General features: G+C 40.1%; 1 protein-coding gene across 50 annotated transcripts in view; it reads right to left on the minus strand.

The window, feature by feature from the left end:
• Positions 1-20066, minus strand: part of NEB (nebulin) — a 158039-nt gene that overhangs the window by 91078 nt on the left and 46895 nt on the right. For all 50 annotated transcript variants that reach the window (XM_033164634.1, XM_033164977.1, XM_033164985.1 and 47 more), the window contains 23 exons: positions 19572-19676; positions 19337-19444; positions 18122-18433; positions 16917-17123; positions 15497-15601; positions 13629-13736; positions 12905-13216; positions 12568-12774; positions 12116-12220; positions 10980-11087; positions 10103-10414; positions 9283-9486; positions 8181-8285; positions 7976-8083; positions 6495-6806; positions 5695-5898; positions 4877-4981; positions 4664-4771; positions 3804-4115; positions 2874-3077; positions 1787-1891; positions 1580-1687; positions 444-755 (listed from right to left, as the gene is read on the minus strand). In XM_033164634.1, the coding sequence (XP_033020525.1) occupies positions 444-755; positions 1580-1687; positions 1787-1891; positions 2874-3077; positions 3804-4115; positions 4664-4771; positions 4877-4981; positions 5695-5898; positions 6495-6806; positions 7976-8083; positions 8181-8285; positions 9283-9486; positions 10103-10414; positions 10980-11087; positions 12116-12220; positions 12568-12774; positions 12905-13216; positions 13629-13736; positions 15497-15601; positions 16917-17123; positions 18122-18433; positions 19337-19444; positions 19572-19676 (4176 nt within the window). The remainder of the gene's footprint in view (positions 1-443; positions 756-1579; positions 1688-1786; positions 1892-2873; positions 3078-3803; positions 4116-4663; positions 4772-4876; positions 4982-5694; positions 5899-6494; positions 6807-7975; positions 8084-8180; positions 8286-9282; positions 9487-10102; positions 10415-10979; positions 11088-12115; positions 12221-12567; positions 12775-12904; positions 13217-13628; positions 13737-15496; positions 15602-16916; positions 17124-18121; positions 18434-19336; positions 19445-19571; positions 19677-20066) is intronic.

Here is a 20066-nt window from a genome sequence, read left to right on the forward strand (position 1 = left end):
TGCTCTCGCAACAGAGGAGATGTGTGTGAGGCACTCAGCTCACACTAGCTATGTTTTGTTGTTTTAATTCGCTGTAAATAATAAAAGAAATTCGGAGTGCTACATATCTGACAGTCTGCTTCCTGCTGAAACTCTGCTGCAGCCCCAGGAGGGGTTTTTCTACCTTCCCCTCACAGAGGGGTTGCCGATAGGAAGGTGTCAGTCCTCCGTACCAGTGACTACTGCCACCATGTTTGCTTTTTGTTACTTCACATTGTGCAATTGCAACACTTGAAAGTTGTCTGGAATTAGAGGTGAATTAGGAGGAAAGAGCCAAGATTGATGGAGCGGGCTGGTGGAGGGGAAGGATTCAGTTCCACACAACATTGTATCCCCATTTGACCCCCACTTTAATTTATTCCTTATATTACGTTTAGTTGTGCCCAAACGTAAATAGTACTCACATCACTCTGGAGATCATAGGCCTTTCTAGCTTGGATGACATCATTCTGATCTGGAAGGCAGGTCCACTGGTGCAGATAATGACGGTAATCAATATCACTGACCAACTTCTGGCAATTCTTAGCGTGCAACACTTCCAGCATGTCCACAGGGCTAATATACTTAGTCTTCCACTTCTCAAAGTCCTTCTTATACTCCCTCTCACTCTGCATTTTAGCTACATTCATAGAATGCACAAGTTTCGGGTCATCTTGCACACTGCGAGCTCCAATATGGTGGCCAAGCTGCTTGCGATAGCCTTCTTTGTATTTGTACTGAAATAGATATACATGTGTAAATTGTCCACCCATAAGAATATTCATCAGATAGCTGCATTGGAAAATCCCACATTCTGAGAGGATTGTGACAGTATTTCCCCCATCTAGATAGCATCTTTCTTCCTTATCTTTTTGCCACTTCATTTTCCTGTTTCCTCATACATATTCTCTAATAATATTTAAAGATTTGTTTCCTTTAGGAAGGTATTTTTTATTATTAATCATGAATCTATTAAAAATAGACCAGTCATTCTGTTTTTTGTTGTTTTCAGAAGTGGCAGCTTTAAAGAACAACAACAGAAAAAAAGAGAAATGCAAGCATTAGCCAAATCTAACTGTAAGCTTTAATGACAAGCCTGGGTTGGATGACAGGCCAAAGTTCCCTGCAATTCCCTCCTCTAGCTGACAATAGGTGACTGCCACATACTAGGAATCAAGTGTAATTATTTTATTTTAAGGATTCAGGCATGCTTTGGATTCCACCATCACCAGTTTGGGCACTCGTGAAAACTTAACGTATTCAATGAATATTCCTATTAATGTTGACTGACAATATCAATAACACAGGGGGAGCTACTTACTTCATCTAAATCTATCCAAAGCATTACAAGATTAGCTGTATCAGTTGTGATAAATGAGGGGTTCACATATCACAGCCCTTTCAACAATTCAAACCAGAAAACAAAAATCCACCTATTCAATAAGTGAGCCATAGAAAAATGTTGGGTTTTTCTTTTTTTAAGTAATAAGGGAAGTGGGTTGGGAAGATGTGATTCCTATTACATAACAGCATCTGAGAACTCATGAACAGAACTGCTTACCTCACTTGCGATGTCTCTTGAAGCTTTAGCAGCCTTGATTGGAATTGCATCTACACGAAGATCATAACCCTTGCTCCTGGCCTCTTCCAATGCAAGTTTGTATAATTTCTAAAAGTATGTCAAATATTGGTTTAATGTTTAAAAATAGAGCACTTGTGTTTCTTCTAAACTGCTTTTCTACCAAAGATTTTAAAGAAATTTACTTACATCACTATAGTTGATCTTGTTCTGCTGCGACAGTATAATTTCAGGAGTATCTGGCATAATGTGAACGGTGGTTTTATCCTTGTTCCATGCATCAATATACTTGCGCTAAAAAAAGTAAAAAAAAATAGTAAATAGTAAATAGTAAATAAAAAGTAAATAAAGGCAGCAGCTGCCAAAAATGGTAATTCATTCATTCGTTTGTTTGTTTGTTTCTAAAATCTCTTAGAAGCCCTTCGCAATCATAAAACTGATAAAACTGTTGAAGTTTCCAAATTGCCTCCAAGGGCAGCCCCACATAGAGAACATTGCAGTAATCCAATCTGGAAGTTACCAGACCATGGAATACTGTGGGCCAAGTCTTCTCTGTAGTTGGGCCGTACTTGGCTTACCAGCTGTAGATGTCAATGAACTCCTAGGCACTGAGGCTACTTGGGTCTCCACTGACAGAGATGGCTCCAGAACATCCCAATGCTTGCACCTGCTCCTTCTAGAGGAACTTTGGACACATAACACCCCCATATTTTCCTGGTTCCACTTCAATTTATTGACCAGCATCTAGTCCATTACCACCTCCAAGCACCAGGCTAGCACTTCAATCTCCTCTCGTGCTTCAGATGGAACAGAGAGCAATAGCTTGGTGTCATCCACATATTAGTGGTATTTCACTCCAAATCTCCTGTCGAGAGGGGTCCCAACTGTTTGCAGGTATATATCAAATAACAAGATGGGGGAAATGCTCATGGTGCTAAACAAAGCCCACCATATCCACTTTCTGGAAATGGCTCCAATTCAGCCAGTATTAAAACCACCAGCAAGTTACAAAATGGTTGCTGCAAGGGTATGAAAATAAAAATAAATCGAATGTGCCTCCTTTGCACAAAAAGTTAAACTCTTAATTAGTTAATTGGAGTCAGATAGCAAACATGGAGAAAAGTAGTTATATTGATAAAATCACTGGGCAAATTCTCAAGAGTGATCAGAGCCTGCATATTCCCAGCCATAGCATTGCTAAACCAGCCAGAATATACGATTTCTTGATATATCTGCTCATCTGGGTTTTAAGGAAAGGGGCATGAATGAAACTCACATGGTCCATAATTTCAGAATTATGCTTTGCCAAAGCCATAGGCATAGAATCAATGGGGCTTGTGAATTTGAATTTGTCAGGATGCTGTCTGTAGATGTAGTCACTCAAGATCTGGGAGGCTCTCTTATTCTTCTCAGCTTCCAAGGAACCACTTGGAGTCCAGCCGATGCCCTTTAGCCATTCAAGATCTGCTTTATACATATTCTGTTTGAAAAGAAACAAGCAGGGAGGACAATAGTTCCATTAAAACCTTTGATTACAATTGAGGATTTTTGCATTCATAAATTATAATCCACACGAACTAAAGAGACTATTGTTACACTGTCAACTTGTGTCAGCACAGGTTAAACAAACAATAACTTGTTCAACTTAAAAAAAAAAACTCTTTTAATATACAGGATAGCATGCATGCTATCTAAACAGAATGCAGCTATTAGGCTGATGAGTGGGGCAGCCCAATAGAACCATCTGCCATCAATGCTGAAGACACTTCACTGGCTGCCAGTGAGCTGCTGGGCCGAATTCAAGGTGTTTGTACTAACATACAAAGCCCAAATGGCTTGAGACCCAAGTACCTAAAGGAGCGCTTCCCTCATTTCAACAATCTCGGGTCCTATAACTGGCAGGGGATTCCCTGCTGGTGCTGCCTTCGGTGGGTGCTAAACTGTTGGTGCTGCCCAGTCTCAGGGCTTCCTTGGTAGCAGTTCCCCCTTTGTGGAGCAAACCTCAGCAGAAAGCCAAATGTACATCCCACAGAAAGGTGTTCTGGAACTCTGGAGCAGTAATCATTCTTTGTTTCCAGATCCCGTCGCAATTATAATTGCCTGCTGTTTAGAGAAAGGCTTTCTTCACACAGAAAATGGTGGTTCAAATCCACTAGCCCTGGGATAATCTAATGTTTAAAATGCTTTTTCTTATAAAGATACTTACATCACTCTGAAGTTCATACGTTTTCCTGGCATGCACGACATCATTCTGATCTGGCAGGCACGTCCACTGGTGCAAATAATGACGGTAATCGACTTCACTGACCAGTTTCTGGCAATTCTTAGCGTGCAAAACCTCCAGCATATCCACAGGGGTAGTATATTTGGTCTTCCATTTCTCAAAGTCTTTCTTATACTCCCTCTCACTCTGAATTTTGGCTACATTCATACAATGGACAAGTTTTGGGTCGTCTTGCACACTGCGAGCTCCAATATGGTGGCCAACTTGCTTGCGGTAGCCTTCTTTGTATTTGTACTGGGGGTGGGGGGAAGAAACATACGATAAATCATCTACCCAGAAGACTGCTTGTTGTCAGGAAATTTCTTTGTTTCTGTACTTATACCGAATATGATTCATGAATGTATTAAAAAATGGACCTGTCATTCTGTGTTTTTATTTTTTCAGAAAGGGACAACTTTAAAGAAAAACAACGGGGGCGGTGGCGGGGAATGTGAGCATGAACCAAACCTAGGAGTAGGCTTCCTGGTATATCTGGGTTGGAAGACAGGTGAAGTTTCATATACCCGCTAGCTTACCTTGTGTGGGTGCCACATACTGGGAACTTAGTGAAAATATTTTATTGGAAGGACTGAGGCACATTTTGGATTGTGCCATCAACATCTGCAGGCACATGCGAAAATTTAATGTGTTCAATGATTATTCCTATTTATGATAACTGACAATATCGGTAACCTAGGGGGACTATTCTATTTGGGACTATTCACTATTAAGGGAAGGTGGCTGGGAAGATGTGATTCCTATTACATAACAGCATCTGAGAACTCATGTACAGAACTACTTACCTCACTTGCGATGTCTCTTGAAGCTTTAGCAGCCTTGATTGGAATTGCATCTACACGAAGATCATAACCCTTTCTCCTGGCCTCTTCCAAAGAAAGTTTGTATAATTTCTAAAATAATGGAAAAGATTGATTGTGTGTTTAAAAACAGGGCACTTGTATTTCTTCTAAATTGGTTCTCTACCAAAGATTTTTTACATTTTTTTTTTTACTTACATCGCTATAGTTGATCTTGTTCTGCTGCGACAGTATAATTTCAGGAGTATCTGGCATAATATGAATGGTGGTTTTATCCTTGTTCCATGCATCAATATACTTGCGCTGAAAACAACAACCAGTAAATAAATTATTTGATGGAGGCAGCAGCAATTTGTTTGCTTCTAACATTTATCAGAACTCCTTCAAAATAACATTGTAGTCATAAAACAGATAAAACAGTTGAAGTTTCCAATTTGTCTTCATGCCCACATAGAGCACATCATAATAATCCAGATTGGAAGTTACCAGAGCATGGAGTATTGCGGTCAGTTCTTCCACCATCTCCAAGCACCAGTCAATCTCCTCTGATGCTTCAGATGGAACAGAAAGAGATTGCTGGGTGCATTCCACATATTAGTGGTATTTCATTTCAAATCTCCTGGTGACAGGTCTGAAGATTTCTGATAGATATTAAAGGGGAACACCCATGTTGTCAAACAATGCCCTCCCCATAACTACATTCTGGAAATGGCCCTGATCCAACATGTATGAAAACCATCACTTTGCTACAAAATCGTTGCTGCCAGGGTACAAAAATAAGAATGAATGGAATGTGCCTCCTTTGCACAAAAAGCGAAACTCTTAATTAGTTAATTAGGGTCAGATAACAATCACGGAGAAAAATAGTTATAATGCTAATATCACTAGGCAAATTCTCAAAGTGATCAGAGCCTGCATATTCCCAGTCATAGCATTGCTAAACCAGCCAGGATATACAATTTCTTGATATATCTGATCATCTGGGTTTTAAGGAAAGGTGCATGAATGACACTCACATGGTCCATAATTTCAGAATTATGCTTTGCCAAAGCCATAGGCATAGAATCAATGGGACTTGTGAATTTGAATTTGTCAGGATGCTGTCTGTAGATGTAGTCACTCAAGATCTGGGAGGCTCTCTTATTCTTCTCAGCTTCCAAGGAACCACTTGGAGTCCAGCCGATGCCCTTTAGCCATTCAAGATCTGCTTTATACATATTCTGTTTGAAAAGAAACAAGCACAGCAGAGAATAGTTCAATTAAAACCTTTGATTACAATTGAGGATTTTTGCATTCACAAATTATAATCCATATCAACTAAAGAGACTATTCCTATACTGTCAACTTGTATTAGCACAGATTGAACAAACAGTAACTTTTCCAGCTTCCAGTTTTAATATGTAACATGCATGCTATCTAAACAGAATGCAGCTATTAAGTTGATGAGCAGGGCAGCCCAATAGAACCATCTACTACCAATCCTGAAGGGGATGAGTTGGGACCACTTTCTTGCTCACCATAACGTGAGATCTAGGCTTTGGGCTATGACTTGGCATACCCCTTGGAACAGGCAGGTCTTAGCTCTCTCAAGGTTGAAGCCAGCTTCCCACTCTTCTGGCTTATGAATAACATGTTCCCTCATTTGACCCATCACTCTGGTCTCACCTTTTTGTTCTAAGATCCAGGCACAATTATAATTATTTGCTGTTTAGACATGGGCTCCCCCCCCCCCCCAATAAGGAATTGTGGATAAAATTCACCAGCCCTGGGACAGTCTCATACTTAAAAGCCTTTAAGAAAAAAATAAAATACTTACATCACTCTGAAGTTCATATGTTTTCCTGGCATGCACAACATCATTCTGATCTGGCAGGCATGTCCATTGGTGCAGATAATGACGGTAATCGACATCGCTGACCAGCTTCTGGCAATTCTTGGCCAGTAAGACTCCAAGCATATCCACAGGGCTGCTATACCTGGTCTTCGATTTTTCAAAGTCTTTCTTGTATTCTCTTTCGCTCTGCATCTTGGCTACATTCATAGAATGCACAAGTTTTGGGTCATCCTGTATGCTGCGTGCTCCAACATGGTGGCCAAGCTGCTTGCGATATCCATCTTTGTACTTGTACTGTGGGAAAGTGAAAATTATTTTCACTAACTTCTCATTCTAAGTACATTAAGAGATGCTTGACTATTTATAAAGGCCTTATCAAATGATCATCCCTTCAAAACTTGATTTCTCAGGACATCCTAAATTATATAATCAGGCGTTTCAGCTCAAATGGTTGGGCACGACCAACAGTCATTTAAGAGTTTATGGAATCAAAGCAATATCATGTGGTTGTAGTACTGTAAAACATTAAGCAGAATTTAACCATCCTTCTGTGTTAAGGTTTGCCTGTCTGAACCAAAATGGCAATTCTACCTCGGAAGATCCTGGGTACATCTGCAGGACTCAAAGTGGGCTATTCCAGGGGTGTGTCGGGGACAGGCTTGGATGTGCAGTAACCTAAGCTGTCATTGTTATCCTGATACACACAAAAAGGGCCTCTAAGCTACGCCAGCCCTGGAGCTCGTAAAGTTAATAGCTTTCCATTATCTGCAACTGGGGAAGGTAAAAAACAAAAAGGATGAAAATGCTGCCAACCCATCCCACTGGGCCAATAGGGCTATGGATGTGGCAGATCTCCTCCCAGGTATATAAGATTACCCCACCAATAAGCAAAGTATTTATTAAACCATTAATACAAATAACTTAACATGGAGTTCCTTCTACCAATCTGCCAGCACAGCAGTACTTCTGCCTCTTCCTATTTCTCCTTCAGACTGCCTCAGAGCTGGAGGGAGCTTTGAATTGCTCCCTTATTTTTTATTCATAAAGGGAACTTATCATATATAGATATCTATATCTGTGAACGTTGATTCAAGATAGCATTCCAATTTACAAAAGACAAATTAAAGAGAAGCTGAAGCCAGGCTTTGATTTACATTCATTTTATATGTGTTCAAAACCTGACACTTTTCAAATCACAATTCATTCATTTCAGCTATTTTAATGATTATACAAAGCACTGCATTTATTTTTGGGAAACTTCAAAACTATTTCCCCTTAAGGATTAGTTGATAAATATAAAAAAATTAAAAAGAAAATCAGTGTGTGCACTTATGTGTAACTAAATATATATACATATGCACACACATCCCTTAGAAAGTTCACAAGATTAACAATGTGCCGAATCAAAGATTTAATAAGCAGAATTGCCATTTTGCAGTTAACCAGCAGAATGAAATACTTACTTCACTGGCAATATCTCTAGATGCTTTTGCAGCCTTGATTGGTATGGCATCAAATGGAAGGTCATAGCCTTTCCTTATCAATTCTTCAAATCCTAACTTGTAGAGTTTCTAGTGAGAGAACCATTAGAAAGTTAATCGCTATGGAAGCCCAGCAAGAAAACAGACAGCTCAAACACCCTCCTGTGCTATCCAGCATCAAACTTACATCGCTTGTGTTAATTAAGTTGGCTCTGGACAGGATAATTTCGGGAGTGTCAGGCATGATGTGGATCTGAGTCTTGTCCTTATCCCATGCTTCTCTATAAAGTTTCTAGAAAGAATGGAAAGAAAGTGAATAAATAATAATAATAATAATAATAATAATAATATGTGCCAGTAAGAATAAATATCAACTTCAGCACTGTACAAAAGTACATCAAGCCAATGTGAAATGTTGGGCAGGTGTTGTCCAAGTGGAAGGCATTCCGTGGCACATTGTGTAAAACCTTGCGAAAGAGATGGTGCAGCACAAGGTCTTGTGTTACTATGCACCTTGAGGCATTGCTGAATACCTGGTGCACATAGGAGCCAACTTCTAGGGCTAAGGTCTCTTTGCCCTCCCCATAAAATATTTGAGGGGGCTATGGACCCCAAAAAAATGGTGGGCATTGCCATTCAAATGGTTTGTGTGCACTGTGTCATGTGATTATCAGGGGCGGGGCTAACCTCCCCCCACCCCCGACAATTTTTTATCCAAGTTGGCACCCCTGCTGGTGCAAGAGACTGTAGAATGACTTGTTGTGGGGAGAATCGGGGTAGGAGGATTGCTCAGTACTTAAACCAATGTAATTATAAATTATATCCTCCTTCACAGGAGTATATCCTCCTTCACAGGATTACAGGCTTACGGGGGGGACGGGACGGGACGGGGCATCATTTTCCTAAATAAATCCCTAGGCCCAGAAACTGAATTTCCCTTTTTATACCAAATTCATCAAACTGGGGAAAAATGCACTTATCAAAATTGCTACAGAATCCTATGCGTGTTCACCTGAAGCAAACTCCAAGCAAAAATGGAATGTACTCTTCAACTAATTAAGGCTGCAGTCCTGAATGTGCTCCCTAGAGACCCCCGTTAAATACAGTGGGGACTTACGTCTGAGTAAACATGCATTGGATGTGCTGTAAAGCAGTTACGGTAACTATGCTATAGGGCATCACTCACTCACTCACTCACTCACTCCTCCCCACTACCATTCATAGCCATTATTCCCGCTGCTGACACCTGCTCCTCGAGAGCAGCACATACTTGTGCTGAGAACACTTACATCGCTCCTATGCTTGGCATTTTCCTTTGCCAAAACCACCTCCATTGAATCAGCGATACTTGTGAATTTAACAGTGTCTGGAGGCTGGCGATATTTCTTTTCACTCAGAATCTCAGAAGCCTTCTTGTTCTTTTCCGATTCTAGAGATCCGTATGAGTTCCATCCAATGCCTTTCAGCCACTCAAGATCTGTTTTGTATGCATTCTAGCAAGGAAGAAAACATATATGAGATCCGTTTGGTATTGCAAATACCACTGAAGAGGATTTTAACTTTTGGTCCTATTCGTATTCCCCCAACATATGTTGTTAATAATAATAATAATAATAATAATAATAATAATAATAATTTATTTATACCCCACCCATCTGGCTGGGTTTCCCCAGCCACTCTGGGCAGCTTGCCTTAGCTTGCCTCTATCATTTGGCTTGATTGTTATTTAAATAAAGCATGCAAAGTTTGAAAAGCAAAAGTTAAGTTTGGCCAAGAATATGGCCAAAAATGTACATACAAATGTGCAGGAGGGGAGGCAAGGGAAACATTGTCTTTTAAGGCCCCTTAAAACTCAGAAAAGAAGTTTGACAAAAACAAATTAAGAGATTAAACAAACTGGGTATCAGAAAAGATGGGGAACATACTCCAGAAATAGCAAAAACAAGGATGAACAAGAGCAATAAGAAGTCAGTGAGAATGAAGGATGTAAGCAGGGACCTACCAGCATTAGAGTAGGTAAGAGGCTGAAGGAGACTTCAAATCTGCCTTCACAAACAAATATCATTTCTGATCCCCCAAAGCAATATATGGTTTATAAATACGACTTACATCGCTTTGTAATTCATATACTTTCTTAGCATGGATGACATCACTTTGGTCCGGGAGACATGTCCACTGGTGCAAATAATGACGGTAATCGATATCGCTGACCAGTTTCTGACAATTCTTAGCATGCAAGACCTCCAGCATATCCACAGGGCTGATATACTTGGTCTTCCATTTCTCAAAGTCTTTCTTGTATTCCCTCTCGCTCTGCATCTTGGCTACATTCATAGAATGCACAAGTTTGGGGTCGTCCTGTATGCTGCGTGCTCCAATGTGATGCCCCTGTTGCTTGCGGTAACCTTCTTTGTACTTGTACTGAAATCACAAACAAAGTTTGTTGCAAAGACAGGAACGACAAAATCCGGAATCGTTAGCAGATCTATCCCAACGGAGGCGCCATGTCAGAACTGTTTACAAATGTGGCCTTTCGTGGTTGCTGCTGAGTCAAAAGCAAAGCGGGTTGCTTGTTCACTTGGGAGCAAGCCCCCCTTGAACTCAGTGGGTCCTACTTGTCAGTAGACATGCCATAAGGCTGCTCTGGAAACAGCCCCCCCCCAAAAAAATCAGCACAGTGGCAGTACTACATTCCCAGCCTTTTTCTTCATAGGGGACATTGGAGAAATCATACAGTAGGACATCTATTATTCTACAAGGGAACCCTAGGTGCTTTGGCTGGTCTGTGCTGGTATACACACCACGGCACCTCAGAAGTGAGGGAGAAAGTACTCTGCATGCACTCAGTTGACAGGGTACCTGGAAGAGTGAGGCAAGGGTGAAGTTCGATGGAATGCAACAAGCTCTGGCCCTGAAAACCATTTACATGACAGAGTCCTAGAGAACGTGACTGAATGCATCAAAGGTGTACTACAATACTACTTACATCACTAGCGATGTCCCTTGATGCTTTTGCAGATTTCACAGAGATTGCTTCAGCGGTGAGGTCATAACCTTTCTTCAACAATTCTTCCCATCCAAGTTTGTACAGTTTCTAATATGGAAAGCAAGAGCAAAAAAAAAGCTCAATACATAACAGGCATTTCTTCCATTGGAGGTATATACTGTATAAGAATATATTTGAGTTTGGAACAGTTAAGAAATTGCACAAGAACACCAAATAGCTCTTAGCTTCCCTCAAAACTCCTGCGCTATTATAACTAGGGCAGAGTTAAATTTCATGAGCGAACATTTTTGTTGCAAAAAAAAGGTGTGTGTGTGAGAGAGAATGATTGAGCCCCTTGAAATACTCTTCAAAAGATGCTCCTAAGCCTTTTATACAGTGGCTCACTCCCAATCTTTATTGCCTCAGCTGGCAGATGCTTGGGCATCCCCCGTCCCCCAATCCCTCAACACCGCAAAAAGAGTCTTGCTGGCTATATGATCCTGCCAAGCAGGGATCATGAAACTAGGGAGATGTCACAATGCCAAAAATGGGTAAACATGGCTGCCCTAATTTTTGCAGCCTTTGCTTTTTCTTTTTCAAAAGGCTATTGCTGAAACAGGAGGTGCTTTTCACAGGTAGAAGAGGCATTTTAAAAAAGGCATCTCACCACCTGTTTCAACTCATTCTAGTATTCCCCAAGGAGAAATCCTAAAATTTGCTTCAGATTTCATCTGGTGACGATCTAGATATGTTCAGAGACACCTGAGAAATTCTGTTAGTGTTTTCCCAACTCTTAGCTTTCCCTGTTGTTCATTCAAAGGGTGGTGGGAAGGTCCTGAAATTTCCTTAAAATGCCGCTTTAGATAAAATGTGATGACAATACAGAAAGGTGTAGAAAGCCCTGAGAAATTTCACTAGTGTGATCACAAATCTAGGCTTGCCTCAAAACTCCTCGTTTGGTCTGACACGAAGCACTTGCTTCAAATTTCTCTTCAGGTGAATGTCAAATACAATCGGAAATGACCTTCTAACAACTAAAGAAAACAAAGGCATTCCTACAAAATATATCTGAGCCAGAGAATCTGCATACGAATAGTATATTAACCAACACAACACATTGTTACATATTTCTATACCTGGCTGTAATTGTACTTATTTGCTTTGGCCTGCATAATGTCGGGTGTATCTGGCATCACGTGAATCTTCGTCTTATCCTTCTCCCATGCATCTATATATGAATGCTATTAGGGAAAATAAAACAAGATAAATCAATGCAATTGTGCATTTAAACATGCAGTAATGTTGCCATATTAATTTCAAAGTTGTTTATTTATCTTTTTTTTACACTTTTAGATATAGCAGCCATTTGGTATGATGTCACACCTCACAGAAGCCATTTTGTTTTATGGCATACACTCAGCAGTGGCCATTTTGTATTATGCAAAACACCAGGGCAGACATTTTGTTATGCTATATCCCTGCAGCAGCCATTTCGTGACTGGCACTCACAGCACCCTCTCAAAATCCCAAATGTACCCAATTGGTCCAAACAAGACAGATTCTTTTCACACTGGGTATCGACAGTCACCTTATTCATAACACCAGCATTGTGTTTTGCAAGTTCCATGTCCATTGAGTCCATCAGCTTCTTAAATGGGAAAAGGCTTGGATGCTGGCGGTACTTCGAATCACTTGCAATTTCAGTGGCTTTCTTACTCTTTTCAACATCCAGTGACCCAGCAGGACTCCAACCAAGTCCTTTGTACCATTCATTGTAATCTTGTTTGTATTCATGCTGCAGGTGGAAGAGAATAACACACAGCCAAAGTTGAGCGGCTCTTAGTTGTGGCAACATAAACCATCTGCATAAACGCATGAGAAATATAGCCACTGACTGGTAATGAAAAGAGAATGCAAGGTCTTACATTGCTTTGAATCCGGTTCATGTTTCTTGCCAGTTCTACATTAACAGCATCTGGCAGGAGGATATATTTGTGGATGAGCCTTTTGTAGTTGGTGTTGGTGATATTTGCTTGAGCTTCCTTGGCAGCCATGACGCTGAAAGTATCGGCCGGGGTGCTGTACTTGGTCTTGCTGGTTTCGTAGGCTTTCTTGTACTCGCGATCCGACTGCATCTTAGCTACTTGCATGTAATGAACAAGCTTTGGGTCATCTTGGAGGCTGCGGAAGCCAACAAGTTTGCCCTTATCCATTTCATATCCCAGTTTGTATTTGTACTGCACAGAAGAGGACAAACAGAACATAAGCAAGGAAGTAAAATTTAATCTCAGGAAGGTTAGAAATGCAACATTTCTTCATCTGTGATAATGAAATTAAAAGTGTACATGAGTTTCAACATAAAAACTAATAAAATATGACAGTGGGTCAGATCCAAAGGTGTTTCACCATTTTGTCCCAAATAAGGATGTCTTTGTATCAGCTTCCCACACTGTACTCTCCAGCACCACCTCCTCTGGAGAGGACCCCAATCTTCTAGAGCAGATTTTCAGTGGCATAGGACAAAGTGGGACTCCAGACCCATTGGGGCAGTGGGAACACTTTTTCTGCTCACAAAACCTTTGGATCTGATGCAATGTATGAACTTCAGCTTTTAGAGTAATTTAAAATATTTTGGCCTTAAAAACTTACATCACTGGCAATGTCTCGGGAAGCCTTAGCAGCTTTAATGGGGATTGCATCAGCCCTCAAATCACATCCCTTCTTCTTATCTTCTTCCATGGAAAGTCTGTACATTTTCTGTGTATTCAAAGAAACAAAAGAATGAAGCCTTTGCAGTGCATGCTTTTGTATGGAGAGAACACTCTTTCCAACTGCTAGGCAAAGCTTTCATTGACTTTTTTTTTGCTTTCATTGACCTTTTTTTTCTTTACCTAGCACTACACCTAAAATTAAATCCACAGTTCTGCTAATAGAAAACTTATTTTCTCTTTATTCATGCTTTCCACCTACCAAGGATCCTGCATATTTCAGCTAAGGATGGAGCCAGCAGTGGGCTAGCAGCCAGATTTTATATTTTTCAAAAATAGGAGGATCAACCATTGTATTGTTTCTTCTTCTCAGCAGCCTGCAGTGCAACATGAAAACTGCACAGCACCTAGCAGAGCCTCGTTTGATTGCCTGCTACCTTATCCCACATTGAACCATAATGCTGTGACTAAGTGACTCCATGGCTTCAATATCAACAAACCATTTTTCTCCCCTTCTTTCCCTTGCTTTTTTATCATCTGGCACCACCACCCCACAACCTTCTGCTCATCGGATGTTTGGACTAACATCCAAGTTGTAGTTCAAAACCTCTGAAGGAGTTATGGATAACTCAAATGTTTGTACACTGTTTTATGACTTTTTGGTTGGCTTAAGAAAGGGATTGCTCTGGTGTGGGTTTTGGCATCTTTCTTATGGACCAACATGGCTACCTTTGCTTTTTGTTCTTTGTTTGACATTGACCACGTATCAGAAACGGTCTGGAAAAGACTTTAAGAAAGCACTGCTCTGCAATAATGAACACATCATATTAGGCAATGTTTCTTATGTGTCTCTTGGTGCATCCATTCTTGAGAGCTCAAATACATTTTTCATCAAGCTATCCGAGTGTATTTCCACATCCACTGCAGTCAATGACTGGATTTCTGGATCAGAACATAGTTGTGTGAGTCTCTTCAAGAGGAAGGCTCCCTGGAGCCGAAACACTTAGGATCCACAAAATTATTATAAGCCAAGTTTTCACTTGACTGCCATAATTCTGCTTGCTTTATTTACAAAGCTTCGGTTCCACACCCAGTTACTCCATATATATAGGCCTAGAAAGGGCCTTTCCTGAAGTGATGCCCTGGCTTCACTCACATCGTACCCTCTTTAACGAGCTTCAGATGCCAGGATATGTTTTTTCTATTCACTCAGGCTTTTAGTGAATAGTCATTTGACTTTTATTTTATCTGCAGGTTTCTTTTTACTAGTTACAGGTGGGTAGCCGTGTTGGTCTGCCATAGTCGAAACAAAATAGAAAATTCTTTTCAGCAGCACCTTAGAGACCAACTGTGTTTGTTCTTGGTATGAGCTGAGATACTGAGTGTATCTGAACAAGTGTGCATGCACACGAAAGCTCATACCAAGAACAAACACAGTTGGTCTCAGGTGCTACTGAAAAGAATTTTCTATTTTGTTTCTTTTTACTGTTTGTTCTGCTGTCTCCATTCAGTGGTCTTGTCAACTGTATTTTTTATGATAGTGATTTTACTTTATGTGTTGTTTTTTTAAAGTTGTTTGGAAAAATGAAATTATAGGTGGGCTATAAATACTCTAATAAATTGTGTCAATGGGGAATCATAATGCTATTATGGAGTATAGTCCTGCAACAACAACAACAAAATGCAGGACTATACTCCGAAGGTAATAGCTCTTTATGCTAGCTAATCACCTCATTAGCAGTTCTTTATCTTTAGCACTACATGAAAGCAGAATACAACCCCAGTTATCTACCTAGCCCTCATACTTACATTGCTGATGTTGTATGCGTTGACTTTTGCCAAAATAAGCTCAGGGATATCCGGAGTGATGTTAATCTTGATCTTGTCAGCTTCCCAGTCCTTTGTGTAAAGGTGCTGAAAAAGCAAAGCAAAACTTTTATCACCATCTCTAAAAATCACTTACAATTGTTTATTTTCCTCTAAGAGGAGACGCATTAGACCCTTTTGCTTTGCTACACATTTGAAAAAGCGGCTACTCGATAAATGTCTAGAATGTCTAAGATTAATGGGCCTTGTGCAACTAACAAGGGGATATCCAATATTAATCATACTCAGAGCAGACCCATTAAATCAGTGGATTTAAGTTACTTGAATCCATTGATTTCACTTGACTTAGCTGAATATCACCCTTGGTTAGGATCCAATTTATATATATATTAAAAAACAACAACCCTGCTATCTGAATAACTGGAGACACCTTTTTAGATTACAAGTTTTAAAAAATCTATTAGCTAAACAATTCTAAATTAAAAAAGCAGGCCTACTTTATATTCACAAATGCACAGGACAATTTTCAGGCTGGTTAAGCCTAGTGTTCCATGTCCTGCCTAAAACTTTAGATTCTGACAGTCCTGATTCAGCACAACCCATCATAAATCAGGGTTCATTTTGTTTCTTGTGGAATCACAAAGCAAACAGCAACCATGTGCTAAGATGGCAACCTGTTTGTTGATCTCTATAAAATACACAATTCCACAGAAAAATATTATCCAGGGAATCCAAATAATTAGTTAACTATTGGTACTTTTCTGTAACGCCTTGGAAAAAGAAGACCAACCAGCAGAGACTCTCTTGTAAATGTTTTGCCTCATAATGTTGGCAATCCTCCTTTGACAAGAGACTTGTGAAATTTAGGCATGGGTGTGATCTCACATGACCCAATGACATACTGATCTTAAGAGTAATAGATAAATTCATCTTATCACAAGGAGAGACAGGCACCCTTAAACTGCCACATACATGGAGCAATTTTAGCATGCGAGAAAATTACACAGAAATCAAAGAAAGGAGAGGTGATAGAAGAACACAAACCAATTCAACCCTGACTACACCAGTAAGTCTTACTGACCAGATATCAAAGCAATGTCATTATTAGTAACAACTTGTTGAGCAGGAAATATTGTAAAATTAATAATGAAAAATTGGGGGGGGGGACTATAAATATTACTCCGTAATTTATACAATAGTATAAAATCAGTAAAGTAGGAAAGTTTGCTTCCTGCACAACTGCTCTATCATCATGCATTTATTAACTTTAACTTCTGTGTGTTTCCAGTTCTCAATTAAGTCAACAAGTCACAGATTAGTTGGTGGGGTTGATTTGCTTGTGAAATTGCCAGGCAAGTTTCTGCTCGGCAGCAGCTTTCCTATGCTAGGCTTATTTGCTTACCCCGTCCATGGTCTTTGCGTTTTGTGTAGCCAGGACCATGGGCATGGAATCCATCTTGATAGAATACTTGAGTTTGTCTGGATGCTGCCTGTATTTCTTCTCACTGATGATCTCCATGGCTTTCTTGTTCTTCTCAGCTTCTAAAGATCCCAATGGAATCCATCCAACACCCTTCATGAATTCATCGTAGTCCGCCTTGTACTGGTTCTGAAGACAAAATGAAATTAAACAGGTGAGAAATGTGAGATTCACTGCTAGTTTAGTTTTAATGCAGCAGTGTTTTCTTGCAAAAATTGCATGCACTGCCTCAGCAGGAAAAGAAATCTGATACATTGTGCCGTGTTTTATTTGTACTGATCAGCTAAGCTCAGTGGTGGAGCTTCACGCTCTGGCACCGGTGGGTGAAGAGCAGGCGGGGGTAGGGGGTAGACGCAATGGCACGGGGGCGGTGCGCTCCCCCCGCACTCCTCTTCCTCCGCCAGTGGCTAAGCTGTACCTTTTCATGATAGCAACTTCATATTTAGCCTGCTTCTTTGTAAGCATTTCAAAACTTTAAAACGCATGCTAATATTGTGCTGTATTGTTGCTTTTAAAATTATCACCAAAATTGTTTACACAGTCTTCTTCAGTCTAAGACTACACTGCTATGCACGTTTACTGGAACACACACACACACACATAAATAATATATATGGTTTACAAAAGTATATACCTTGTCTCTTTTTTCAGGTTGTACAGTCTTTCTGACAAATCAGTTACATTTGTTGTGAAACATTAGTGTTGAGTACAGTATAAGGTTGGGGAAGAAGGGGGGAGAGGTGAGGCTTATTTTTTTTTGTATAGTGTACATGTGGGGTTTTGTGTCAAAGTCAACTGGGTAGGTTCTCTATTTGCTTATTACATTTCCTTGGTAGTGAGAGGTATTGGGGGGCAGGATGTGGTTGGTTGTCTGTGGTTGGCTGCAGTGGGGCTTGTTTGCATTTGTGAGGGGGGGGAGTCAGGTAAGTTTGTTGGGTCAGGTAAGCCAGATTTATTCGTATGCTGTCGGTGGATTCTTGTTGTTGTTTACATTTATAATCTATTTTACATGACAGATAGAATATTCCAGGTTCCTAAGGGCCCCTCACCTTGGACATATAGATTTGGAGGGTTAAATAATCTAAATATGTAATTCAATGGTTTTTTTTTCAAAGTCTTTTACTTACATTACTCTGAATCTGCATCATGTTTTTGGCCAGCTCCAGGTTCATAGCATCAGGCAAAACATTATACGTGTGGATAATATTCCTGTAGTTTATCTCTGTTGCCACGTCCTGCGCTTTCTTGGCTGCCACCACACTAAACATGTCAACTGGGGTGTGGAACCGGGTCTTTGACTTCTCATAGTCCTTCTTGTATTCACGCTCCGACTGCATCTTAGCAACTTGCATGAAGTGCACCAGCTTAGGGTCGTCTTCCAGACTACGGAATCCAATGTGCTTCCCTTTGGCTTGCTCAAAGGCTAGTTTGTATTTGTACTGTAAGCAGAAAGGTGGGATAGGGGGCAGGGGGAGAGAGAAACTCATTTAAGACCACCACCTTACTGAACATGGCAGAACAACCATTTTACATTTCAAATAAGTTTATGAGTTGCTTTTTTATATATATAAAAAAAAACTATAAAAATTTCAAAATAAAAAGGCTTGGAATCATTATTATGCACAAGGATCCCTAAACAGCAAACAGTGGGATAGATGTTGTTAGTGCAAGCACTGTGCAAAGACCTTCTGCTTGTGCAATGGGGCTTTCGTTCCCCCAGCAACCTCTGAAATGAGTTCTGAAAGAACCCCCAGAACAGCATGCAGGAGAGTCATTCCCTCTGGCAAGATTGCCCTGATAGCACAATTACCTTAGCACAACATTGAATTCCTCCCAAAGTGCTAAATTCAAAAAACTTTTATTTATCCCCTTGCCTATTTAATAATAAGTGAAACCATCAACCCAAAGGACTTGTATACACTTCAGCCACAATCTAATAAAGTACCCTTAAGCTCTTTAAAATCAGCAAACCTTACTTTGTTTGCACAATTGTGGCCATAATTTAGGGTAGGGATTGCTCTAGTGTAGGGGCCATCATTAACCCCTAGTAAATGATCTCTATCTTTTCTTCATTGATCTACAACTGTGCTAGAGGTAAGTGCAATGGGTACAAAGAAACATATTCTTGCAGGATCGTCTTTGAGTAGGTGATTTTCAAAAGCCAAGGGCTCCAAACAAAGCTTATGAAAGCAACAGTATAATAAGAACCATTTCTCAGATTTGCCCAGGTGGACCCAGAGAACATAAGGTATCCAAATATGGGAGGAAGGGCTAATTGAGAATGGTAAGTCTAGGGATAAATCAGTCTTTTCTAATGAACACAACACAAAAGTTAAACTTACATCACTTGCAATATCCCTTGAAGCTTTGGCTGCTTTTATTGAGATAGCATCTGACCTCAAATCATAGCCTTTCTTTTTGTCTTCTTCCCAGCCAGCCTTGTATAGTTTCTGTTCAAAAAAAGGAAGAAGAGAAGATTGGTAAAAGGGAGGTTGTAAATTAAAAACAAAATGCACTTCTCATATATTTGGTATACAGAATGGGAGGTAGAATACTCTTTGTCATTTGAAATCTTACATTGCTCATGGTGACTTGGTTGAACCTGGACAAGATTATCTCTGGAGTGTCGGGCATCACGTGAATGTCTCCCTTCTCTTTGTTCCATTTTTCATGGTACAGTCTCTGCGGTTCATTAAAAAAAAAAAGAGTAGACTTAAAGATGTCACTTTCTGTTTTTACTTTTGCATGTTGCAAATTAGCGGTTGATCTGGGTTACACTGAACTTTACATAAGCCCCTCTGAAATAAAGAGAGATCCTAGCCTCCAAAAGAAGTTACAGATCAGAGGGGATCAGCACCTTGCAGGGATTACTCTGCAAATCAAAACTCAAACTTTGGGTTTACTACATCAGATTAAATTTTCTTACTAAACTCAATAATGTACTCTCACTTAAGTTTTTAACAACACAGTTTTCTTGTATCCCTAAACCGTTACAAAGGCAAGCATAATTGCTTGATTTTACTCTGTGTTTATGCACCATGGCACAAGACAAGTGAGAAGGGGTTTTTGGTG

The sequence above is a fragment of the Lacerta agilis genome, chromosome 1, assembly GCF_009819535.1.
Source record: "Lacerta agilis isolate rLacAgi1 chromosome 1, rLacAgi1.pri, whole genome shotgun sequence".
Classification (NCBI taxonomy): Eukaryota; Metazoa; Chordata; class Lepidosauria; order Squamata; family Lacertidae; genus Lacerta; species Lacerta agilis.